The sequence below is a fragment of the Monodelphis domestica genome, chromosome 2 (assembly GCF_027887165.1).
Source record: "Monodelphis domestica isolate mMonDom1 chromosome 2, mMonDom1.pri, whole genome shotgun sequence".
NCBI classification, from domain to species: domain Eukaryota; kingdom Metazoa; phylum Chordata; class Mammalia; order Didelphimorphia; family Didelphidae; genus Monodelphis; species Monodelphis domestica.
Window position 1 is genome coordinate 270,278,076 of NC_077228.1, and position 27,175 is coordinate 270,305,250.

At 42.6% G+C, this 27,175-nt stretch overlaps 1 protein-coding gene across 1 annotated transcript; it reads right to left on the reverse strand.

Moving 5' to 3' along the window:
- Window positions 1-831: 831 nt before the first annotated feature.
- Window positions 832-26,727, reverse strand: LEMD2 (LEM domain nuclear envelope protein 2). Its single transcript, XM_007483689.2, has 9 exons — window positions 26,096-26,727; window positions 21,388-21,428; window positions 14,853-14,928; window positions 10,672-10,748; window positions 9,184-9,263; window positions 6,876-7,021; window positions 5,624-5,725; window positions 5,429-5,531; window positions 832-2,572 (listed from the first exon to the last, which is right to left on the reverse strand). Exons 1-9 carry the CDS (start codon window positions 26,685-26,687, stop codon window positions 2,422-2,424), a joined length of 1,368 nt encoding a protein of 455 aa, XP_007483751.2. The 5' UTR covers window positions 26,688-26,727; the 3' UTR covers window positions 832-2,421.
- Window positions 26,728-27,175: the final 448 nt, after the last annotated feature.

Below are 27,175 nucleotides of genomic sequence, written 5' to 3' on the forward strand. Positions count from 1 at the left end.
AACATGGACAGATTTTTCCTTGGGCTCCCTTACTTAAGGTTCCCAAGCAGACCACCCCCTTCTGTTAATGTTAGATAATTATTTTAAAACTCTTATCTTCTTAGAACTGGTGTTAAATATTAGGCCCAAGGCAGAAGAGCAGAAAGGACTAGGCCAATGGGGGTTAAATGTCTTGCCCAGGGTCACATAGCTAGAAAGTATGAGGCTGGACTTGAACCCAGGCTCTCCCATCTCCAGGCCTTAACTTTATCCACTGTGCTACCTAGCTGCCCTGAGAGATATTGTGAGTGAAAATGAAGCTTCTTATTCCAGTTCCATGTTTAGACCAGATTTTGGCTACAAATTTAGCTTCATGCACAGCCCAGCAGGCAAACCATCTCCGAGGGTAGTTATTTTTTCAAATATCTAATCTCAGCCTTGCCCACTTGATCACTTAGTACTGAGACACTTGTTTCAATATCTGGTCACATCTGATCTTAAATCACTTCTGCGAATGCCTCGTTTGGGTCTGAAGCTCACTGAATGGGTCTGCTTGGCAACAAGATGGTATCCTCTACTTGGCATAATCTGACCTAAGCACAGGGAGACTTGCATAGCCTCCTATCTATTCCATTTAATTCAACCCCCAAAATCTGAGATAAGACCTGAGAGGGGAGTCAGTTGCCTAAAGTCACAAAGCTAAAGACATTGATGAGATGCTTGATTCTGGTGACCGCTAATCCAGTGACATTCAGGTATTGTCCTGCTGACCCCTCACTGAAGATGTGCCTAACAAAATTCTTACCCTTCCCTTTCAAGTCAATTGCTTTGGGCAACATTCAAAACATTATAAAAGAGACAAATTGGTTTTTAATAAATAGTGCTATTCCTTCAGCAATTTAGTCGCCAATGCTGAAGTTCATTTCGAGCCTGATTATAAAGACATTTCTACACAATTGAGCTGGAATTCAAGATTACAGGCACCATGGATCATACAAATGTCAGAGGAAACAGTATTGCTAAAATATGGGATACTGGAATTTTATTAAGAAAAAAATCACTAAGATCAGAAAGAGCTGGTTAATGTCTTTCTGAGACAGCTGTTGGTTTTCTTTTTGTTCTGATACCCCATTCCTGCCACAGATGAGAACATATGGGGATAGGATTCAAGTTGGTGTGGGATCTTTCCTACTTAACTAATAAGAGCCCCTGCTGGTCTGTTTCTGGAGCCTTCCTTCTCTGTTCTGATAGAGTTGATGAGCCAGCAGGAGGTAGGTAATGAAGTTCTGCCATCTCAGAATGGGGAGGCCAGAGCCTCTGCAACTCTTTGATGTGGCCAGCAGGGGACGGAGGTGCAGAAGCCTCCCTGGAAAAAAGATTTCTAGGTTGTGGAGGAAGCCTCGGCCCTGGGGGCTGAATAGATTGGTCTGACAACACAGAAGACACCCTTGGCCTCGCCACAGTCATCCCTCAGAATAAGGATTCCCTCTACAGTCGGGAGATGGTGCTGGTGAAGTCGCTAGTCTGACCCAAAATGATTATTTCTAATGAGAACCACCACAGAATGGATGCCACCACCTTGGGAAAGCTAACTTTGTGAGGAAAGAAAGTATTAAAATTTAAACCTATTGAGTTCCAGTGCCTAAACATTTGCTCCACTCATAACTGCCTCCAGATCTGTTGCAGGATGGGCATTGGCTAGCGCCTCCCCCTCACACCCTCGGTGATGCCCCACAACAGATCCCAGGGCCCTAGCCTGGGCTTCCCAGATGCACCTCAGGTTTCCTGGCCCCTCTTTTCTTCCTTCCCCTTGTCAGAAAAGGAAGGCCGGATTCCTAAGGAAGCAGCCTCTTCTCTTCTCATGTCAGCACACTGTGCCAGCCTCCCAAGGCAGCCCCTAAAGGCCTTGCTGTAACCCCCATCAGCCACCACCCTGAGTGAATTCACCAGGAGTGAATTCTCTGAGGCTGTGCAACCAGGGAGCGACAGCAGGCACTGTCAGGCTGCCAGGGAGAAGGTACTGACTGCATTTCACCAAATCTCAGGCTGCACGTGAGGCTGGTGAGCCTCCATCCGTGTGTGAGAAACCCAGCTCTCTCACTTCCTATTAGAAAAGAGGAGTACTGAACTGGAAAGGGAGGCAAGGTCTACTTGCTGAAAAAAAAAACCAAAACAAACAAAAAAAAGGATAAGCTACATGACCCAACTTGTTTCCTCCCCAACCCTCAAGGCAAATCCAGAGAGTCCTCAAAAGCTAAGCATTTCAGAAATTTCTGGTCATAACCTTCAGAAATGGGAGCAATTCCTGGGTGGAAAAAGTTGGGAGGTCAAGGCATGAGTGTGAATTCAGCACCAGCAGATCTGCAGAGCCCTCTGTTGGGCCGAGGGTAGAAAGTCCCGAGGGACAGGCTGAACAAGAATGTCTGACCCTCTCTGGAGACTTTAGCGTTCAGAGTCAGAGAAGTAAGAGGGCTTAGTCCATCTCCACACCAGCATGTCTTCTCCAGCAACCCTGTGAGACTCTGTCTGAATCCGGGATTCATTGGATGCAAGAAATTCTACTGCTCTGTCCCAGACCCGCTTCATGCGTCTCCTGGAACAAGAAGAGATCAGCGCATCTTAGCCAGGTAAAGAGAGAAGACTGGGCTTGCTGTGCTCCACTGCATGGAAGGAAACCCAGTTGCCCATGAATACCTTTCAAACAGAAGAGCAAATCAAGGCTGGGCACAGGAGGCTGGGGAGGCAGAATGCAGTGTTTGTTTTAGGGGAGAGAAAAGGAAAGTACCCAGCACAGGACAGCCTTCCTGCACTGGGGACAAATGCCTTAGGCCAGTACTAGTTGTCTAGGAACAAAGCAACTCTTCAAGTCTTCTGCTCTAAAGGCCATTCAATTAACAGCTCCTGAAGTGAGGAGGAAGTCCACAGTTCCCCCTCTCTCTAAGAAGGAGGGAGGCAGGCTGAGATTTTTGGAGTCTCCCTGGTATTAGTGATCCATGCTGGTCCTCTCTAGATTAGCATGGATGCCAGGGCTGGCTGTATTTTAATTTCTCCTGTGGGCTAATTAAAGAGTGACCACTGGCCTTTAAAATGAAGGCTCAACAGGAAGTAGAGGGCCTGACTGACAGGCAGTCTCATAGCATGGAAACAATCTTTGGGACAAACACTGTCTACAGTGTGCAATGCTTCCCCTCGAGTCTGGGCACTTTCAGGGCACTGAGGCCTCTCATGGGCCTCCCTTGTCCCTTCTGACATCCATTTCCCTGAATGAGGTTGGGCGGATTTCAAGGCAGCCAGGTGGGAAGGTTATTTTTACCTCTTCACTTCAATGAATACCAGCATTATGTATTTATATAGCCCTATTCTCAGCTTTGTAGACATCAGGCCTACTGCCTCTTGTGGTAAAGTGTGAGTCTGCCTGCCTGTATGCGGCTGAGTGTGAGTGTGTGTGCACGTGTGCACGTGTGCTGTGGAGGCAAGGAGAGAAGGGAGCAGCATCTCCACTTTATAGCTGGGGAATGGAGATGACTCTCCTAGGGTGGCATTGTTGGGTCTCTAACCCAGGAACAGGGTCTCCTGGGTACTGAAGAGGCAGACAGTGGTCCTATAGCCTTCCTCACCTGACCCTCACTCTAAGGGTCCAAATGAGAAAGGTAGCCAATGCTCAGCTAGCCTCAGAAGGAGGACGCCTACCTCACCTGGGACCAAACCTCCACTGACTTACTCGACAGTCTTATAATGACAGCTCCCTAGCATAAGGGCAGCTGCTTGAGGTGTCAGCATTTAAGACCATCACGTTTGTCCCTCTGGGACTCAGACAGCATGGTCTGAGGCGTGACAAGATTCTCAATGAATCTAAAGGCCAAATACCTGCTTTCCCATCCTTCCCTTCCTCCCACCGGCTGTCCGTTAAACAATAATGAACAAGCCTGAATTGAGCTGGGCTCTTTTAATCAGTTTCCACTGCTTTTTATCACAAACAAGCTCTTCAAATCTCTCTCAATCTTTCACAAATCGGCCTTTGAAAGGTATTGCAGGGGGAGATCCAAGCATATCCACGCAGGGCTGACATTTTACCTAACATATAGTTAGGTTTTGAAAGCCTGCCCTGAACCTACTTCATGACTTGGAAAATGGATCAAATAGCTTGAAGGACTGAGTAGATACATATCAAACAAACAAACACTACTACTAAAGGGTGACAAAAGACCCCCAGTGTCTCCCCAAGAGTCAGAACACAGCCATTTTGGGTTCATCAAGAGTACTTATTCTTCAGGTCTGTGTAGTTAGCTTTTGATTTTATCTTCCATGAAGCTGTAGTGTATTTAGATAATCAAAAAATATTTTCTATTTGGCTTTGGAATGCAATTTTAGATTCATATTTAATATAAATGTCTGGGCTACACCTTAAACCAAATGTGAGTACACCTGCTAAAGACATTATAGCCATGCCCAGCTTGCTCCCCTACTTCATGCTGGAGATGGCAAAGCACTAGCCTAAAGAGCTCTGTTCTTCTGATCTAAGTCTGCTTAGTGAACCTCAAATCAACTCAAAGGCCACCTCCTCCAGTTAGTTTTCCCTCATCTTTCAAGTTGGTAGTAACCTTCCCTTCCTCAGACCTCTTATAGCACTTGGTCTTGTAACTCTCGTGTACTTCTCTAATGTGCTCAGTCAGCAGAGCACTTGATTTGATCTCAAGTGCATGTGTTCAGGGCCCACACTGGGCATGGCTACATTTTAGAGGAGGCATCATGGTGTAATAGAGTAGTAGATTCAGAGTTTAAAAGACCTTTTTTGACTCAAATTCCATTGCAGGCACTTACTAGTTGTATGACCCTGAGCAAGTCATTTAATCTCTCTGTGCTTCCATTTCCTCACATGTAAAATGGAGGGGGTAGTTAGACTCAATGGCTTCTCAAGTTCCTTCTAGCTTCAAATCTCTAACACAGAATGTCTATGCCTTTGTATTCTCTTCCTGCTACACTGAGCTGCTAGCTGAGGTTCATTGAGGTTTTATTTAACCTTTCTGAGCACCCAATGCCAAATGCTACATGCAATAGGTATTCTGCTTTCTCCCTTTCCCCGTTCTGCTGAGTTACAGAAACTATAATCTAGCAATAAGGTAGATGCTTAAGGTTAGGCTGGAAACAGGCCACAGAAAGATTACAAGCAATATTCTTGATGTGGATCATCCACATGGATAATTGAGTGTTGGCTATTTATTTCCTCTGGAGAAGTTACAATCAGCCCCCCACCCCCACCCCCATTTGACTAATTCTCCTTTAGAGACTGGAAAATTCTGTAGCAAGTGACAAAGGAAGCCAGGTGTTCACTACAGGCCCTCTCCCAACCAGGAACCAAAGGATCCTTGGCTATTGTGGGCCCTCTTATTCATGCAGAACACAGAGAAGCCAGGACCCTATCTCCAGGGACAAAGGGGACCCAACTCACCGGCTCTGGGGTGGGATCAGGGTATCCCGCACGTGAAGAATGCCCACATATGGATATCGTTCCATGTCCTGCTCCCAGTCAACATAATGATCCTGTACTACAGCTGCAATGACAGAAGGTGACAGCTTAGCACGAGGACTCCCCAAATCACCCAAACCTTTCTTTGAACAAGACCTAACATAATATGGCTGTCACCTATAATTTTCTTCACCATCTCATACATGGCTTGTTCTTCTTCCTCTAATTTCCGCCACCGATATTTCAGAAGAATCAGAAGTCCCCACAAAAAAGCCAAGCCTAGAAGAAGCAGATAGCTCAGATCAGTCATCAAATATTTACAGAGTGCCTGCTCAGGAGCAAGACCCAGTGCTCATATGGAGGAAAACAAAGACCATCCCAACCCTTCCAGCTGTTACAGAGTCCATCCAGTCTCATTCTGCCACTTTCTTTGAGTCTCTTCTATATACACAGGTTGAGGTTCTTTCTGTTAGAAGGAGATGAGACTGATGATAGCAATTTCTAGGCATACTGGCACGATCGAAGAGACCAACAGGCATCCCACAGTCTTGTTCTCCCAATGCACACACAAAGCTCATTCTTGTAGTTGTAGCGGCAGCCCTGCTGTTGACAAGCCAGTTGCTATCTGTGACTTAGTTTTCTGAACTCGGTCAACCCAAAGCCTTTGCTCAGTGAGAGCCACAGATGTTTAGCGATACGGGGCCCAATTTTTTAACTAGTCAATGCCAGTTCTTCCCTCTTTTATCAGGATTTCTTTGCTATCCCCTAGTCTCCAAGAAATATTTATACTTTTTAGAGGACTAAAGTCCTTTATACTGAAATAAAAACGGTCTCCTTTGAGAAAGGGTTTACATTTAGCATGATGATTAAAAGAAAAAAAACCCCAACATTTATGAGATGTCTACTATGGGAGAAGCATTGTACTAGCACTATAAGATATACAAATTTTAAAAAAGAAATAATCCTCATCATGGAGCTTATAGTCTAGTGGGGGCTGGGGTTAGAATACAAACATCTATAATTATAATACACAGTATAATAAGGATAGAAACATTAGAGAAGTGAAGACCAAGGTGTTAGGGGAATCTAAAGGACAAAGGAATCCAGGACTGGGAAGAGAAGATCAGAAAAGGCTTTCAAGAAGAGGGGTCATTTGTGCTGAGCTGAAAAGGATGAGCTAGATATTCTTGACTGAAGCATCTGAAAGGTAACTACTGAGCCACTAGCTACCTGGTTAGGATCTAGTTTCACTTTTGGGGACCCTTAAAATGTTTTATCCTGAATCAAGGCCATTTCTAAACTATTCTCATCCTTAGCCTGTTCATTTGTTGAGAATGTCTTGCAATGTCTAAAGCTGATCATTCATACCTGAGGCTGATTTGGGGAGGGATGCATTGTGGATGGACAGAGCTATGAATGCAACACCTACCCCAGAAGAAAAGGAGAACAGTGGTAATGGCTGTCAGCAGGGCCCGACTGAGACGGCAACCCACGCCCATTCGGGGTCGGCCAGACTCCAGGCAAACTACTTTGTCCACAGTTGTCACTGACTCAGATGGGTCTTCCCCTTTCAACCTGAAACAGAATACAAGGTACAATCAAAGGCATTCAAATGCAAAAGGAACACAAAACACAATTTGAAACAGGGGAAAGAAAAAGAAGGTAGGGATATCATTGCCCTGCTTTTTTCTAAAACATGGTTGGCATCTTCATGGTGGCCCTTTCTAGAAATTTTCCACCTTGGCTACTTAGGAAGACTAAAGCTTTAAAGAAGGCAGCAGGCTTGCCGCCCACCCCCCACCCCCCCTGCTGCTAAAGTGACGTCTCTCTCTGCAGGCCCTTTGACAGCACCTCACAGCGTGCACAAGATTAAACTTTAAATTGGATTCCCACCTCTCAGCATAAAGAAATGGAAATGTTTACTGAACCACTGCTCTGCAATTGCATGGCAAGAATTTAAAGACAGAATCTTGGAGGTCACACTCTTTCTCCACCAACAATAGATACATAAACTGTTTAAGTATAAAGAGCTTGGGAGATGAGCCCATGGGATGAAATGGAAACTGGTAGATTCTTCAAGGCAGGTCACCCTCCCAAATGCTGGTGTCCAGACAAACTGCACAGAGGGTAGGAAGTCTTGCTATGAAGAACTGTAAAAGGTGCTGGAGAAATTGGGGGGGGAGGGGCGCAGAAACCAAGACACCTGTACTTTCTTCCAGACAGCTTAGGAGACAAGTATCCCAACATCATATGAAAGATGTCTGCTCTGTTCAGAGATTATACTATGGCCTAATTTCTTGCAACCTACTTTATATCCCTGGTCATCCATATCCTGTTCAGAAGCCTGTCTTCTCAGATATGAAGTAGCTAATATTTTTATACTTGAATCTACTTTGCTAGAATGAAGGACAAAATCCTGAGGTTCTCTCTCTCTCTGTCTCTGTCTTTCTTCCCACCCCTCCCCAGCCAGACCTGGCTTTTTAAAAACTAACACATTTTTCATCACGCCCTGCATCCAGTTATGAAGCGTTTGGTTGAACTGCCCAAGGGGCTGCCACTGGATACACTGCTGATAGAATTAGTAATTCAGGCGGATTACAGAAGCAGAAAACCCTAGAGTGTGTTTTAATATCAGAAAACTGTACTCTGCACAGAGATCTTGGCATACAATAGAAAATGGAAAGTGTTTACATGATGACTGTTTCCCAGCAGGAGAAACTTTCAGAGCTGTCAAATACAATCCACCAATGTCTCTCCTCCAGCTCTCAATGTCCAAATCAGGCATTTCACAGAAGGTGAAAAAGAAGGTTCTTTCTGTTAATGATGCAGGTCAGTAATGAAAGCAGGCTAGATTTGCTGGTCAGAACAGAATCCTGAGCTTCACAGGCACAGAGAATTGTAGACTGGGAAGGACTTCATGCCTACCTAAAGCAGGAGTCCTCTTTCTACCACCTTCAACAAATAGCTGAGAGGAAAGTCACCCCCTTCTCAGATGGCTCATTCTACTACTGGACAATACTAATGACTTAGAAAGTTTTTCTTTATATTGAGCCAAAATGGACATCTCTCCAATTTCCACCTGATTGTCTATCAGACTTTAAGCCTGACAAGGCCAGGAACCATGTCTTATCAGAACTTTGTATCTTTCTTCTCTGGGGATTAGCAGTGTCCTTTCTGTACATGACGAGTGCTCTAATTTCTGTAAAGGAAATGATGATTTGGCCCTTCTTCCCAGTTTTCATACAATCAAATAAGTATGCACAGAATTATTTCATCCACCACTGAAGGGACTGTACATTCAGGCAAGAAGTAGAATGGTAAGGCTAAGGACTTAAGAGAACACAAATTGATCTGCTCTAAGAAGAATTTGGCCAGAGATTCAGATGGACACCAAAAAACTCTCAAATATTATGTTTCATCCTAGATACTTTTCTTCCTCTTGTTCTTTCATTTTATCACTTTCTTTTCTGGCCTCAAACCCACATCTGCAAGTAGCTTGGGAATCTGCATTCATAATCTCTAAATGCTGGCTTATTAAAAAATGCCAAATTTAATGAGACCCTCTGATGGCAGAAAAATGGCCAGGTGACAAGAGTTTTAACATCTTGGACAAGTCATTTCCCTGCCTGGGACTCAATTTCTACATCTATAAAATACTGTGGTGGCAATCAGAGATTACTAAGACCCCTTTCAGTTCTAAACCCTATCACCTCCACCTTGAGCTGACACTCACTCACCAGATTCCTACATCCTTGTTACTGCTCAGTATCCAGGTCAATGCAGCTTCAAACCTTGCTGATGAACTGCCGGTTACATTCTGTGGGGAAGGGTCCATAAGAAGATTAGTTCTGCATTTGGGTGGACTGGCTGAAACAAACATTATTCTGTTGCCTGGTAAGAAGGCTCTCTGTCTATGTGCCCCTGAAGACCTGTTCCACTAAATGCACAGCAAATTGCAGAAAGGAAAGTTTCAAATTGTTGAAAGCCCAGAGATGAGGCTGTAACTAGAAGACAAGACGCAGAAGCACACAAGTGAAATGACAGTGATCTGAGACAAGGGAAAGAATATAATCTTTCCAAGGACTGAAATATTAGGCCAGAGCATCAATTTTTGGGAGATTAGGGGCGGAGAGAGCAGAAATCTCATGCTATAGTGGGAAGGATCTTGAGCAGAGAACTAGGAGACCTGATTTATATTCCTGTCTCTGACACTGACTTGTGTGACCCTACAGAAGTCATTTTCACTTTGTGGTTCAAGATTTTTCCTATGAAGAATTGAGGAGGTTGGACTAGATGGTTTCTGAAGTCCCTTCCAACAAAAGTCATAGGAATCAGAATCTAAACTCTAGTTAGTTTAGAAATGAGAAAATTGAGGTTTGTTAAAAATTCCATAACTGCCAAGTAGCAGATCTAGGATTTGAACTCAGGTCTTCTGGCTCCTGAATCCAAGGCTCTTTATACACTGTACATGCTGCCCATTTTATTAGTCACCTTGAAAGCAATTCACCACTAGGAGAGGGGTGGGAGGCAATCAACTTAAAAGTTTTCCACAGTCACTGTGGAAAAAACAAAGAAATTAAGTCAGTGGCTAAACAACAAGCAGAATACCAACAAATTGGGCAGATGACAGGCTCTCAGATCAGGGAAAGATGAGACCCAGAGGAATGATGAGATTATTACTAGTGAACATAGAGGAGAGGCCTTGTATCACAGTGCAAAAAGCCCTGGTGTCAAAAGATGGGTATTTGAGGGCTGGCTTGGCAACCTAAGTGACTGTAGGGCAAGTTGCCTAACATCTCTGAGCCTCAGTTTCCTTACCTATAAAATGTCACACTTTCTACTTCTAATATATGGATATGTGAGGATGTGATGTAGTCATGAAGTGCTAGGTGAGCTAATAGGAAGCTCCAGCTCTGGGGCTTTGGGGAATGCACTCTTCAACTACCCCAAGAGAGACACAGAGAAAATCTGTGAACTGCAGCTTTTAAAAACAAAATCCAGTGCCACCTTGAGCCTTAACCACTTAACCTCCACTACCTATCCCTTAAATTTTTTTTTTGCCTTAGAACCAATACACAGTACTGATTCTAAGACAGAAGGTAAGGGTTTCAAAATAAAAATAAACAGAATCTGGGGGGGGGGGGGGGGAAACTACATTAGTTTGAGGAGATCAGTAAGAACCACTGAGACATCACAATAATGGATTGACATTCCATCCTACTTACTGCAATGTATTCCTGTGCTTCAATAACAGGAATGCATTTACTCTTTAGATTCTCCGGATTTCCACATTCAAAATTACCTAGGGAAAAAAAAGCAACATTCAATCCAGAAAAAAGGTGAACACAGATGACTGAAATGGACTCCAAATGCAGAAGAACCAAGCCGTCCACTCTGATAAGGATCATGTGGCCAAGCTGCTGCCTCCTGCCTTTTGCTAGGGCATCTTTACTCTCCACAGCAAGATCAAAAGCCACTTAGCTTGGATCAATTCCAGATCATTAAAACCTGACCTGCAAAGCAGTTTGGTTATTTGCATTAAATGACTAAAAGCTGCACAATACCAAGGTCTGTTTTCAATTGATCCTTAAAAGGATCAGAGGAATAGCTTCAGACTACACATGAATTGTACTATAAATAAACATAGCTTGGGGAGGGGGTGGAAAAAGGCAGCAAAGCTGTGGAAACTGTGGAGATTTAAAAATCATGACACAAGGTAGGCAGCCTGGAATAATAGCACTCATTCTGGTCTTCCCCAAGGTGAGAAGCATAAAAATAGCCCAGTATGTAGCAGGGAGTGTCAGCTAGGCTGTGCAGACCAGAATCCCCAGGCACTGGTCAGTTACAGGTCATTGATCCTGAGCGTAGTGTGGTCCTGTCTGGGGAAGTCTTGAGAGATGTTTGGTCCCCTCAACCTAACTAAATCCTTCAAGGCCCACTTGGAATCCTACCTCTTCCATGAAGCTTTCTCTCTCCATCCTAGTCCTTTCTCCAAACTCCTGCCATACCTTATCTATAGTCTGCCACTCACAGAGTACCTAAGCATATGCATCATTGATCTTTGTTTCAGATGTAAACTCTTGGTTCTCCAGTTAATTATATTAGTATTAGATTTAAACCTCCTTGAGGGTAAAGACTGTGTTTTTTTACATCTTTATCTTGCTTCATATAGTTTAATCATTTTTCAGTCCCCTCTGATTCTTCATGACCCCATGTGGGGTTTTCTTGGCAAAGATACTGTAGTGGTTTGTCACTTCCTTCTTTGGTTCATTTTACAGATGAGGAAACTGAGGCAAACAGGTCAAATGACTTACCCAGGGTCATACAACTTAGCTATCTCAGGCTGGATTTGAACTCAGGAAGATGAATCTTCCTGACTGATTTTAGGCCTAGCACTCTATCCATGGAGTCATCTAACTGTCCCCAAAGCTTGTTTAACTGAACTGAATTACTAGCAGTCTCTGTGTGTGTGTGTGTGTGTTTAACGTACATTTCTTGAGGACAGGGACTATGTCATATTCCATCTCTTCTAGCTCCTAAACCATCTCTAGCATAGGGAAGGGTGAGTAAGTAATGGATGAGCTAGTAGGTCAGCCTAATTCTTTTTATCATTTGGGTTTTGATCAAGTCAGATAGAGGGAGGGGTGCAGAATGGGAGGGGGGGGGGAGTTTTGGAACTAAACTGAGACCTCCCATTCCACATCCTAATACCCTGGCAATGATCTGAATTCTTGGGGATATGAAGAACAACTCTGGTGTATGGCTATAAAAGTTGGTGTCAGGAACTAGAAGGGATCCCTCTCCAATCAAGGCATTTCTTAATGAGGAGTCACACCCTCAGTGTTCCCTAAAAGCTTTGGAGCAAATGTCCAGACATATATGAAGACTTGAAGTACCAGAGACTAAAATGTACCACTAGACTTAGCAAAGGCTCCCCATCTGGTATATGATGATGTAGGCTACTACTACATTAGGGGATGGTAGCCCTACCAGATTTGACCCTGGTTTAGGATAACTTTTCTTTTTCTTTCTTTTAAATCCTTATCTTTTCTCTTAGTATCAATTTTAAGACAGAAGAGCAATTGGGTTAAGGCAATTGGGGTTAGGTGCCCAGGATCACACAGCTAGGAAATGTTCCAGGCCAGATTTGAACCAGGTCCTCCTGACTCCAGGCTTGGGGCTATATCCACTGTGCTACCTAGCTGCCACTAGGATAATATTTTAGACAAATTATTTATGCCTATAAGTTATGAGTTAACTCATATAAGACTAAATTAGTTTTAAACGAAAATGACTATGTTTAGAAAGACAGGTCTTAGTAATTAGGAGATTGTTGGTGACTTTGGAGAGAACAGTTTTAACTAAGTGGGGGAACTTGAAGTGAGTGAAAGTGAGAAGAGTGAGTAAGAAAAGACACAACCTTGAGAAACAAACCACAATGAACCAATTCAGGGTCTTCCAAAGAGCTCAAAAGCTCTTCCTCAGATAAAATGTCACTTACTTTCCCAGAATACCTGCGATACAAAGGAGCAACAACTTTTAATTCCATTTTAAAGATGGAGAAACAAAGTGACATAAAGATTTAAATGACTAATCCCAGTCTGGTAGAGGCTGATTCAGAGCTGGAGCTTAAGACCCCTGATTCCTAGGACACTGCTTGATGAAAAGGCTAATAGTGCCTTAATGAAGGCCATAACGGAATGGGCACTGAGTCAAATGGCAAGGTTTTTGGCTCAATGGCTGGCCCCTGCTCAGGGGAAAGCAGAGCGGGGAAGAAGTATGAGATGTACTTCCATGGGACATATGTGAAGAGGACTCTGGGTCAATGTTCACATTACTGATCCCCATTTCTCCGCATTTTCCTTCTCCCCATGCTAACCTTTGCTAGTGCCAACAATGTGAAGGCTGCCTCCACACTGATGTGGTTATTTCTGCTCAGAACACCATCTGTGAACACAGCAGCATCTGGCTCTCCTGTGAGATGGTTGGTCCTGAACTATACTCAGCCTATGATGCATACTGTGGGTCATTTTTTAAAAAAAGGCTATTCCACCTGAATTAACAGATTGCCTAGGGAACAATCTGGGCCAGAGGGCAGCAAAGCTGAGGCCCAGTGTCCAAACCCCCTTTGAAATGCAAGTATATCTAAGCCAAAAGCAAACAAACCAAAGAGGCACAGTTTCTATTTTGAGTCACAGTTGGGCACAATGGTTTCTAGAGTCTTTAAAAAGACAATGACTAGGAGTAAAGACTCTTTCTGCCCAAATCCAAGATTAAAAAAAAATGAGGTTGAATGGTAAGGAAGAAGAAAAAAGGTGGGACATTTTCGGAGTGGCTCATGATAGAATTACTACTATTTGGGAAAGAAGCCTGCTTTTTCTTGGTCCAGACCCTTCTTTACATCTGTGTTCATGGAACTATGTTTACTTGAATATAACAAATATTTTATCAAGCACCTAATCTATTCAAGGTCCTGTACTAAGTTAGATTCTGACACTGCAGAAGTGTAAGTCCTCAATACTTCATATCTGGAAGACTGCAATAGCCTGCTGGAGGGTCTACCTGCCTTAAGTCTCTCCTCACTCTAATTTTAGTCATTAAGTGTTTTTTCTAAAATATAGGTCTGATTTGTTATCCTTTTCTTAATAAACTTCGTTTGTTCCCTTTTGCTTCTAGGAGCAAATAATGAATGTTCTGTTTGGCATTCAAAGCCCAGAATAGCCTAGTCCCCCTTCTACCTTTCCAGTCTTTTTATGCCTTACTCCCCAACACATACTCTTCAATTCAGTGGCACTCCATTAACAAGGTACTCCATTTCTGGGCTTTGGACATTCTCTCTGGTTATCCCCCAGGCCTGCAATGCCCTCCCAGTTCTGCTCTAATTACTGACCACCCTGGTTTCCTTTAGGGCCCAAATAAAACCCCACCTCATCCTGGAAGCCTTCCTCAGTCTTTCTTAATTCCAATGCCTTTTCTGTTAATTGTTTCCAGTTTATCCTGGACATAGTTTTTTGCTTTGTCTATATTTGTTCAGTAGTTGTCTTTTCTGATGAGATTTTTAAAAAGGCAAGGGCTAGGCAATGGGGGTTAAGTGGCTTGCCTAGGGTCGAAAAGCTAAAAGTATCTGAGGCCAGATCTGAACCCAGGTGCTCCTGACTCCAAGCCAGGCACTTTATCCAACCTGACTATCTGACCTGACTGTCCCCTCCTTGATTAGATTTTCAGGTCATTTAGGGAAGGGGCTGTCTTTTTTTGCCTCTTATTGGATCCCTGGTATTTAGCACAGTACCTGGCACAAAGTAGGTAAGTTTTCTGAATCGGATAAAAGAAGAGAAAAATTACATGGACTCTACCCCTGAGACACTTTATTTTATATATATATATATATATATATATATACACTTACCCGCTTGTATGGCCAAGAAGTTATACAACTCATGGAGTACCTCCAGCAAAACTTTCTTCTGTTTGGCTTGGCAGAACTGAAATAGACAGAAACAATTCAATGATAACAAATTAATTGCTTCTATTTTAGGCCCCAAGCCCATCTCTTGCCATGATGCTATGAGTCTTCAAAGACAGAAACTTTTAAATCCCTACTCAGTACCTAGTATAGTGCTAGGCTCATTGGAGACACTGGTCCTGTTTGATCTTTGTCTCTGCATACAATAGGTACTAAATAGTTGCTGAACAACTGTTCTTGCTTGGATATCTACTCACATACCCCTCCAAGTCCCATGTCCTTAGGCCTAGGCTGGGGGAGAGTGATATTGGGCAAATCACAGTCCCATTGGGCCTCAGTTTTTTCATCTTTGAAAGGAGAGGGCTGGACTATAAATTCTGATCTTCTTCACAGCTCTAAATCCTATGAGGCCAGGCACTCAATACTTATTGACTGATTGAAAAGAAACACCACAAAGAATTAGCCAGCTGTAGAGTTGATTGTATATATGTAACTAAAGGTTTTCTCTCCCAAGCCTTTGACACCACAGTGTTCAACTCAGGCAGCAGCCAAGGGTATCAGATTGCTCCACTGCGTAGAAAACAAAGACATTAAATAGTCTATGTTATAGGGAGAAACTAAACAGCCAGAACCTGAAGGGCAAAAGCTATGGATCTCACTTCAGGTGACAACATCAATGAAGGGCCATTGTTAGAACACTAGCTTGAAGAGATTACAATCCGGAACATAGCCCGAACTGGACAAATAAGGTATTCTACGGGGCTAGGGTTGTGGTGGTAAACATACAGGACACTCAAGAGTCCCCTCTGTGGGCATGCCTGCCACTGCCCCAGCACAGAGTCTGTCAAGAGTTCATTGCTAGAAAGCCAGAGGGACAAGGGGCCAGGCTGCTCCCCTCCTGCTCTCCACATGTGCCTGAGGACATCACCACTGGGCTAGGGTGTGATAGCATGTCCCATACTGTGTACTTTTATTATTTGTGATATTGTCAAAACTCTTGCTATTGGTATATCGATTTTACACACTGTAGATTAGCTGAAGCTAATGTTTTATCCAAGGCCTATTTTCTCACTGATGCAAGATTTCTGGCATCTTAAAATTAAAATAATTTCTAATGCTACAGAAATACCCCTCTACTCTTTCCCCTATATTTGGGTGAATTCAGAGATTAAATATTAGGGGAAAGTTCATAGTTTATTCCCAAAGTATGTCCACAGGTGGCATGACAGGTTGACATGGTCATACTGTAATTTTCAGGGAGCCAAGAAGTTCCATTTGCCCAAAAGTAACTCTTTAATAACAATAACAGTAAGCACTATCTTAGTGGGTAGATTAAATTCATCATTAAAGATTAAATCTTATGAAAAAAATTCAGATCATTTCAACATTAAGAATTCACTTTATGCTAGGCACTTTGCTATACTTTCTTGGACATATACCCACATATCCCACCTTTCTAGGTGCCAGGCCCTTAGTTGGGCATGCTGCCCCTCCCCTCAAAAAAAAAAAAGGCAGTTTTTGTCCTTGAGGAATTTATATTCAAATGAGTAGAACTATATGTATACAGATAAGTGATAAACACCAAATAATTGGTGTATGGGAGGAGGAATGAGAAGGGTAGGCATTTAAGGGAAGGGGGCAGCCCTTGCAAAAGAACAGAGGGTAAAATATCATGGATGGGGAACAGCAAGCAGACTTGTTTGGCTCACACAGAGCATCTGAGGGAATGATGTGAAAGAAAGATAGATTGGGACCAGGTCAGGAGTAGTTTAAATGCCAAACAGAGGAATGAGTATTTTATCACTTGAGGTAACAAAGAGCCAAAGGAACTTCTTATCACGTGTCAGACCTGTGTTCTGGGAAGATCATCTTGGAAGTTATGTGGAGGCTGGATTATGGGAAATATTGGAAGCAGGGAGATCATTTAGGATGCTATTTTAGTAGTATGGAGAGAGGAGATTATGAATTACACTAAGGTTTAATGACTGTGAAAGTAAAGAGAAAAGGGTGGAAGTGTGACATGTTCTGAATGTGGTAACTGAATATGAAATGTAAAGGAGGAGAGGTAAAAATGAAGAGTAACTCCCAAGTTATGAACCTATGTGACTGGATACATGTTTTGCCTTTGAAAAAATGGAGAATTTAAGAGAAAAAGATAGGTTTAGTGGGAAGATATCCTGCAGGCAGTTGGTGCTGCCAGACTAAAGCTCAGAAGAAATATGAGGGCTAGATATGTAGATGTGGTAATCGCCTGCAGAGATGACTGTTACATCCATAGGAAATGAGGAGATAACCAATACAGAAAGAGGAAAGGGTCAGATCTGTGGGATATACTTTTAGGTGGAAGATAGGATAAAGATCCAACAAATAAAATGAAGAAACTAACAGGTAGGAGCAGAACTACAAGAGAGCAGTTTCATAAAAACCCAATAAGAGAGGGATCCAGGAGGAGGGGGTGATCAATACCATCAAACACTCTGCAGACAGATCAATAGTGAAATTCCCTCCATCCCTATCCTTTTGTACAGGCTGTGTCTCATACCTGGAATGCCCTCCCTTCTCACTTTCATCTCAGAATTCTTTTTTTCCCCTTTGATTCATAGATATTTTATTTTTCCAATTATATGTAATAATTTTCAGCATATATTTCCCAAAATTATAAGATACAAATCATCCTTTTCCCTCCCTTTTCTCCCTCCACTCGGAGATGGTAAACAATTTGATCTGGGCCACACATGTTATCATGTAACACACTTCCATATTGGTCATTGTTATAAGAACACACTCATACAAAACCAAACCCCCCAAATAAAAACATAAATGTATTAAAGTGAAAGTATGCTTTGATCTGCATTCATCCAACTCCAAACAGTTCTTTCTCTGGAGATGGATAGCACCCCCCCATTATAAGTCCTTCACAGTTGTCCCAGATCGTGCACTGCTGCACCTCAGAATTTTTTAAATGAATTTTCAAGTTTTCTTTGAAACTCATTTATTTGGTATGTATTTTGTAAATTTTTTCCTACTCCATTATATTGTAAACTTCCTTGAGTTCAGAAAGAGCTGGAAAGCCAAATGAACTGATGCAGAGTGAAATAAGCAAAACCAAGAGAAAATTGTACATAGTAACAGCAATATTATGGAATGACCAACTGTGAAGGATTTAGCTATTCTCAGTAATACAGGACAATTCTGAGGGACTTAAGACAAAGAATGCTATTTACCTCCAGAGAAAGAACTGTTGGAATCAGAATGCAGATCAAAGCATACCATTTTTTACTTTAGTTTATTTGCATTTTTATTTTAGGGTTTGGGTTTCACGATTATTCTCTTACAAAAATGAATAGAAATGTTTTGCATGATTATAATATATCTATTATATATATATACACATACATATATATATAAATAAACCAGACTAAATTGATTGCCAGTTCCAGGAAAGGGAAGGGATATAAGGGAGAAAGACAATTTGTATCATATAACTTTGAAAACCTGTTATTTGTTATTACATGTAATTAATAAAATAAAATATCTTTAAAAAATGTAAATTCCTTGAAGGCATTTCATTTCTGTCTTTTTTATCCCCAGCACCTAGCATAGTGCCTGGCACATAGTTGTTGATTGATTGGTCAAAAAAGTTGAAAGAAGAAAAAAAAAGTCACTGATTTAGCAGTTAAGACTTTGGAAACAGCTTTGGTGACAATTTCAACTACGTTGTAGGACTGGAAGCCAGATTACAAGGGACTGAAAAGTGAGTGAAAGGTGATTAGTGGAGGGCAATAAAGTACAGACTGTTTTTATTAGAAGTTTTGTTGGGAAAGGAGAATGGCAATGGTAGGATCTAGTTTAAAATTTGTTTAAGAATAGAGATCAAGACGTGTTTATAAGCAATAGTGAAAAAGCTGATGGATACTGAAAAATTGAAGCTAATGGAAGCAATATTAATGTGCTTTATGAAAAAGTAGAAATTTAGAGAATCAGGAAGAATGGATAAAATTTCCATGACTCTCTTTTGGCTATTTTAAACCAACTTTCTCATTTGACAGCTAAGCTAACATCAAGAGACAGGAAATAGTTTGCCCAAGTTTACACAACTACTTAGGATAACCTCCACTCTTATCTAGACAGTCTGATTGGTTAAATCGAATTCTCATTATCTTGATACTACATCTTTGTATAATTAGAATTTGAACCCCAGGACTCTGAATCCCAGCATCCCACTTTCACTCTCATGTTACATCCTTATGTTTTGGAGATAAGTTTATGTGCAATTCCGCTTCTCTCTCTTTTTTCCTGCTAACACGGCTGGGAAAGCTTCTCTTTACTCAGGCTTTTACTTTTGACTTTTTCTTTCTTTTACTTCAAGTGATTATTAATAAATCTTATAAAATATAATACTTGGAGTTATTGGATATTAATTTTAATCTTACATCTTATAGTAGCTCCTGTTAGAATCCTCTAACAAATCTCTATAGTCTTATGCCACTTGCATAAGTGAGAGACATACACTTTACATATCAAAGGGGAGGGGAAACCTTTTTTATAGTTATGAGTTTGGTATACTGCACTGTCCAGAATTAGGTTATATTTGCTCCCCTAATCTGGCTATTTTGTAGTAATTGTGAGTGTGGTCTATAAGAAGACATTTTTTCCAGTGAATACCATATTTACATATATATCAATCAATCAATCTATCTATCTTTTTCTTTCAAAGAGCTCTCATTTTAGAAATGTATTTATATTTGGGGGGTAGCTTATACCATACTGATGTAGTATTTAGACTTATAATGGTCCCAGTGAAAGTGGTGAGGGAAAAGGAATAATTCAGTAAATTTTCTCACATTAAAAAAAAACCCCAAAACACTTAGGACAAAGATTTTATTTTTTTCCTGAATTTCCCCCTCTGGTAAACTGGACCGTCACATCTTTTGCTTTCCTTATTTCATCTCCATATACATCCAGACTCTCTCTTCTAGGTCTCAATTGGGATTTTCTTAAGGAAGCCCTCCTATTTTGGGGCAGGTGGGTGGCATAATGGATAGTGATAGAAAAATCAGAAAGACCTGAGTTCAAATTGTGCCTCAGATACTTACTAGCTCTGTCATCTTGGGCAAGAGATTTAGTCTCTCTTAGCTTCAGGTTCCTTATCTGTAAATGGGGATAACAGCCCACCTCACAAAGTTGTCATATCAACTGAATAAGATCATATAGATAAAGCACCTTGCAAGCCTTAAAGACTATATAAATTTTATAAATATAAGTGTAGTTATTCTCATTACTCTCATTGATCCAATTAAGCACCAGCTCATGTCTATAGTGCTTTAATTTTTTTTTTTTACAAACTGCTTTCCTCCCAATGGCCATGAGAAATTAGAAAGTGTAAGAATTCTTATCCTCGTTTTACAAATGAGCAAACTGAAGTTCAAAGAAATAAGTGGTTTATTTCAGGTCATACAGAGAGTAAGAAGGAAATCTGGGCCTCAAACTTATTAAGAATACTATTACATCCCACCACTGCCCTTTCCCCAATAGCTTAAATATTACACAGTCCAAATCCAGACAGAAATGATACAGATGAGTGAAACCTCGGTTTCCCCTTCATTAACAGGGCTAACAGAGCTGGATGCACTGCAATTCAAAAGCATCAGTTACCCTATCTTTCTTTCCAAACTCCTAGCTGCTGGAGATCAGAACTGGTGTCCTAGGATGCTTGGGCATTACATAGCTAATAATTAGACTACTAAGTCATGCCCTCTGGCAGCATGAAAGCTGTTTGTGGGAGAATTTATGACCTGAGAATTTATTACCCTGTATCTTCCCCAGACAATTGCCAAGACCAGAGCATCACTTCTCCTCTTTAATACTGTTTTCATGACTCATAAATGGATGTAGTTACTTGCCTTCCCCAAATATTATTTGTTGGACATGTTGGTGCTTCATAAACAAATCTGAGGACAGACTAAGAGGGCTAATTCCACTGGAGTTGCATCTGAGAAAACACAATCCACCATGCCTAAAATCAAGGCACATTTTTAAGAGTCTACAGTCCTCCCCTAGAGATTCTTGCTGGGAAGGGGGACAGATGCTGAACTGTAAAGCAAGCTTCCTGCTACTTGAAATCAGATCCTTTTTCTGAGTCAGATAGGTTTCTACAGGTCTGCAAACAAGCCATTGTATTTCCCAAAAATCAGCTTGGGAGCAGATAGATCAAAGTTACTGATGTTACAAATGATGGAAGAGTTTTTCTAACAGGATGGGTGTTGGATCTTTAGGGGCTCAATTCCATGCATTTCAGATTCTCCTATATAGCTGCAATTGAGTCTGACATGAACATCACAGACTATTTGATTTTGGTACATTACTGAAAGTACTCCCTGAAAATGATCCTATTATGATCTTTTTCTGGGGAAGTTTACTTCTCTAGAGAGGGCCACATCCTCAGGAGGAATAATAAAAAGCTAGGAAACAAACTTACCGCATCTGTTTTCCTTTCACAGTCCACTGGCAACAACTTCACTAAGACCAAAAAGAAACATAGAGGAGGTTAAAACATGGGAAAAGAAGAAAAAGCACCCTCCTTGGACTCAGGGCAAGCCGAACCTGAATGGCACTAGGGAGAGGTTAAAGAAACACGCTTCCCAGGTCAGATTTGGTCTTAAATGCCCAAAGTAAAATATATCCTTACATATTTGCTAGTAGGGAAAAGCCCATTCCTTCATTTGTAAGGCTTCATTTATAAATGGGCCTGCTACTTTGTAGCCTTTATTTGCAAATGTCTATTTTCTTTAAAAAAACAACAACAACAAACTCATCTTCTGTCTTAGAATCAATACTAAGTGGGGCAGTTAGATGGCTCAGTGGATTGAGAGCCAGGCCTAGAGATGGGAGGTCCTGATGAGTTCAAATCTGTTCTGAGACACTTCCCAGCTGTGTGACCCTGGGTAAATCATTTACCTCATTTCCTATCCCTTACTGCTCTTCTGCCTTGGAACCAATAATTAGCATTGATTCTAAAACATAAGGTAAAGGTTTTAAAATATTAAGTATTGGTTCCAAGGCAGAAGAGCAGTAAGGGATAGGCAATGGGGGTTAAGTGACTTACCCAGGGTCACAGAACTAGGAAGTGTCTGAAACCACATATGAATTTAGTACCTCACATGTCTAGGCCTGACTGTCTATCCACTCAGCCACCTGGTGGTCCCTGCAAATATTTCTTTACCAAGATTAATGGGATTTTGAGTCTAAAATCTTCTGTATGTTCAAAGGACCTCTTTGCTAAAAATGTCTCTTAGCATTGTTCACAATAGTTTGGAATAAGACTCGGGGTTGGTAGAGCCCATTTGGAAGGACTCCAACCTTGAAAACTGAATCTTAGACCCTGGGCTTCATACCATGAACAAGTCACAAAGAATTAATTGAATTTGGGTCAGCTTCACTTCTCTTGACTGGTCATTCTACTGCTACTCTGACTGAGCTGGTCTATCCCAATCTACCTGTGTCTTTCTAGGCTTGCATTCAGAACAAACAGCTTTCCAAATCAGTCTTTTACTTTCTAAATAAAGGGAACAATTAACCAGTATGGATGTCCAAGCATTAATTTATGGTGACTCTTCAGGAATGATTTGATTTTTTCAAAAAGAAGTTTATTTAAGGAATTTCCTGAGCTTCTCATAAGAAGGGAAAGGCAGCCTGAACTTGTTCCTGGACATAGTCAATATTAATCAGGCCAAATTAATTATCATGATCTGCAGGGAATATTAAAAGTTGGTACATTATTTGATCTGTTGCGTCAGACTTAAATTTATAAGAAAACAATATGGACAGTGTCGATTTCTGTTAAGACTAAAGTCCAGAGAGAAATAAGGCAAATTTCTCTGTGAAAACAAGCAAACACACACAAATACTTCATTCATCTGGAGGAAGATGTATTGATACCCCCATGACCTCCTCAGGTTTGAGTCCAGATGAAAATGCTAGTACAGGGCATCACAGATGGTAAAGACCAGAATTTTCTTGGCTCAGCAGAAGGAAAACAAATTACTTTTGTATATATAGAATTATATATAGGCATGATGGAATGACCTCCAGGAAGTGATGCAGAGCGAGAGGAGCAGAACTAGGAGAACATTGTACACAGAGACTGATACACTGTGGTACAATTGAATATCATGGACTTCTCCATTAGTGACAATGAATGCAGTAATCCTGAACAATCTGGAGGGATCTATGGGGAAAAACACTATCCACATTCAGAGGAAAAACTGTGGGAAAGAAGAAAAACAAATTGCTTGAATACATGGGTCAAGGGGATATGGTTGGGGATGTAGACCCTAAAGGAACATCCTAGTACAAATATCAAAAACATGGAAATAGGTTCTAATCAAAGACACGTGTAATACCCAGTGAAATTGCTCATCAGCTACGGGAAGAGTGGGTGCAGGGGAGGGAGGGAAATAATATGATTCTTGTAACCAAGAAATAATGTTATAAATTGACTAAATAAATTTAAATTAAAAAAATAAATTTATATATATATATATAACATATATATATATAGGCATGAGAGAAGCATAATTGGGAATTTTTTCCAAGTCACAGAATTAGAATTTTAAAACAGGAGTGGGAAGAGAGAGAAGAGTTATATACCTGTAACAATTATTACAATTTTTAAAAATACCCTTACCTTCTTTCCTAAAATCAATATTGCATATTGGTTCCAAGGTAGAAGAGTGGTAAGGGCTAGGCAGTGGGAGTTAAGTGACCTGTCAGAATCGAACCACTAGGAAGTGTCGAGGCCAAATTTGAACCTAGGACCTCCCAACTCTAACCCTGGCTCTCAATCCACTGAGTCATCTAGCTTGCCCCCAATTATTGTCATCTTAACTATTAAATCACACTGCTACATACAATTTAATTTATAAAGTGCTTTCCTCACAAAAACTGATAGTGCTTTTATCTCCATTTTCAGATAAGGTGAGCAAGAGAGCAAAATGACTTGCCATTGTCACATGACTAAATCTAGAAGCCAGAACTCAAATCCAGATCATCTGACTCCATATCTAATGCTTTTTCCATAATACTACATGGTTTCTTTTATGCTTCCAACTTTACAACGTACCTTCTTCACCTACTGGTTAGTTTTGTGACCTTGGAAAAAAATCACTCCTACATCTGGGCCTGTTTTCTCTGGAAAGGGTAGGACCAGACAACCTCTTTCTAGCCCTAATATGTGATGGTTCTAATTCAGTCCTAGAGATTTTAGGAGTTATTAACATCTCCACTGGATGAAAAGAAAACTCAAGTCCACACGAGGCAAGACAAAATCACTGAGCTGAGTGAGTGGTATAGCCCTAGGAGGGAAAACCAGACCACCTTGGGAAAGGTGGCAAGGGAGGTTCAAGGCTGCCTATCTGGGTCTGATTACCAGATGAAGAATGGGTTAGGGACTGGGCAAGCTTATAGGGAAGGTCTATAAGGGAATGTCTCTCCACTCTTGAATGAGGGTACCAGAAAGGGAGAAATGGAGAGTTAAAGCCTGGGGGGGGTGGGGGGGGGAGAAGGGGGATGAAAATTATTACTAGGAAAAAACCTATTATTATTTTATTTAGTAATAGAATTGTATATTCTACTATTAGGACTAGCTTCTATAGTCCACTATTCCAGGAACCCATGCAAAAAGAAAGTTTAGAATTGAGGAAGGTAACAAATAAAGACAGCTCCCCTAATCCTGACCCAGCAGCCTGAATAAAGGAGAATCACCTTAAAAACTTGGAGGTAGGAATTAGGGGCTGAAATGACTACTAAGGACCTTCTCTGATACCTCAACAGATGGAAGGATGGAACCTGATAAAAACTGAGGACTTAAGAGACCCATTATTATGGATCTCCTAACTTTTCTCACAGTAGTCAGTAGTAGAGAGAACCTTGAAAGTGAGAATTTGGGCCAGTGAAAAAATAGATGAAACTTTCTTTCCCAGAGTTGGTTTAAACAGTAAGAAGGTAATGAGTTTATTGGGGTTAGAGGTTAGAATTGGGGGCAGGGGACAGCTAGGTGGCTTGGTGGATTGAGGTTGTGGGATGGGAGGTCCTAGGTTCAAATCTGTCTTCAGACATTTCCTGTATGACCCTGGGCAAGTCACTTAACTCTGTCTAGCCCATGCTTCTCTTCTGTCTTGGAATCAATACTCAGTATTGAGTCTAAGATGGAAGATAGGCATTAAAAACAACAACGACAAAAAAGAACTGGGAACAGACATTTCCAAAGACTACAATTCTTCTAGTATCTTTTCTGGAGCTGGTGGGAGATTAGAGCCCTGGCTATAAGAACTGGGGGTGAGGGGAAGGTTGAGCGTTTAAATGACTGAAAATGATGAAAGCTGTCTTCTTTCTCTCAACAGGTGGTCAGCAGGAGCAGAATAAGAGTAAGTGTGGAGTTCCTGGTCTGGTGATAAAAAGGAACAAATTTCCCTTGGCTTCTCTAGTAGTTGGTATAGGAGAAGATGGTAGGCTGAGAGCTGAGGCAGATAAGAATCGGGAGAGAGAAACATTGGGTTCTGGGCCACACTCCTAATGTGTAAAATGAGAGTTGAACCACAAGTACCTTCCAGTTCTAAGATTCGAAAAACAGCCTGTAATGGAAACTTTGCTGGACCTGGAGTAGGAAGATCTGGAGTTCAGATGCCAGCTCAGCTACTTATTAACTATGTGACTTTGATTAAGTCACTTACCTGAGAGGTCTATTAGTTCTGGAAGGGCCCTTATTAGGTCATCTAGGCCAATCCCCTTCATTTGACAATTGAAACAGGCTCAGAGAAGTTGAAGTTACTGCCTCAAAATATATATATAGATATATAGTAAGTGGCCCAAACAGGACCTGGACCAGTCTTTTGACTCCAAATTCTGCACCCTCCCCACTGCACCAAGCTGCCTTTCTCTCTAGAATGTTTCCCTGTCTGTCAAATGAGGGGGAACCGGCAGATGACAGAGTAAGGGCCCCTCCAGGGCTAAATCTGTAATCTTATAATCAAACATTGACGAGGGGGCGGGGTCGGAGAGGAAGCTGCTTGCCCCAGGACTAGGGGTGCCCAACAGCTGGGGGAGGAAAGAGGGCAACAGGTGAGGGAGCCAGGAGGAGGGCTCCCTCCCCTCGGGGTGGGACAGGGCAAGGCAAGGCGGCCACGTACTGTTCTCCTCCGCCTCCTGCGCCCGGGAGGGTCCCCCCATCTTCACCCACAGGATGCCCAGGAAGACGACCAGCAGCGCCAGGCTGGCCCAGCACAGGATGCGAGACAGCCAGCGCTCTAGCCGCCGCCCCACCTCGGGCCGGGGACGGTTGCGGGCCTGGGAGCCCCAGTGCGCAGTCGGGCTGCGGGCCGAGGCCGAAGTCGGAGCCGGGGTCCACCAGCGGCGGGGTCCGGGTCCGGGGCTCGGGGCGGGCGGCTCGTCCTCCTCGGAGCTGTCCCGCTCTTGCTCTCGCTCCCGGCTGAGACGCCAGGCGGCCGCGTTGCGAGCCCCGGCGGTTGCGTGGTGGATGCCCGGGCGGCTCCCCGCCCAGGATGAGGAGGAGGTGACGGCCCCTGGCCCCAGGCCCAGGCCCGGGCGCGCCTTCTCGGACCGCAGCAGCCCCACGCCGGGCCTCGCGCGCAGCCGGGCCTCGCCCCGTAGCCGCTGCAGCTTGTTGAGGTAGACGTCCCGGGTGGTGTCGGTGATGGGCCCCGGCTCAAAACCCAGGGCTTGCAGCTCCCGCCGAAGCTCTAGGTCCGACCGCGCGGCCATGGCCGCGCCGCCGCACCCGCGCCCACCCCCGGAACTGCTCCCGCCGCTGCCGGAGCCCGAGCCGGGCCCGGGTGGGGAGGGGCGGGGCGGACCGCGGCGGTAGCCATGCTGGGGAGGTCCGGACCAGGTTCCTAAATAGTCCGCCATGTTGAGAAGGTCTCGTCTAGCGTGATTGGGCATTCGAGAACCGTTTTCGATCTCCTTGAAGCCGGCCTCCGCCATTTTGTGGAGGTCGGCGTCTTACTACCTAGAGGAACAGCCATGTTGGGGAGGTCACATCATTTTTTTTCCTCTATAGATTTAGATTTGGAAGATATGGCAGACTGGACAAGGAATTTAGGGCTGAACCAATAAAGTTGAGGGAACAGGTCCGGAGAGGTTAGGTGACTTGTCCGAGGCCATGAAACCAACAGGTGGCAGAGCTGAAATCTTTAGATTCCTGGTCCAGTACTGTTTTACCAGCCAGATCTGTTTAGAATTTCATCCTT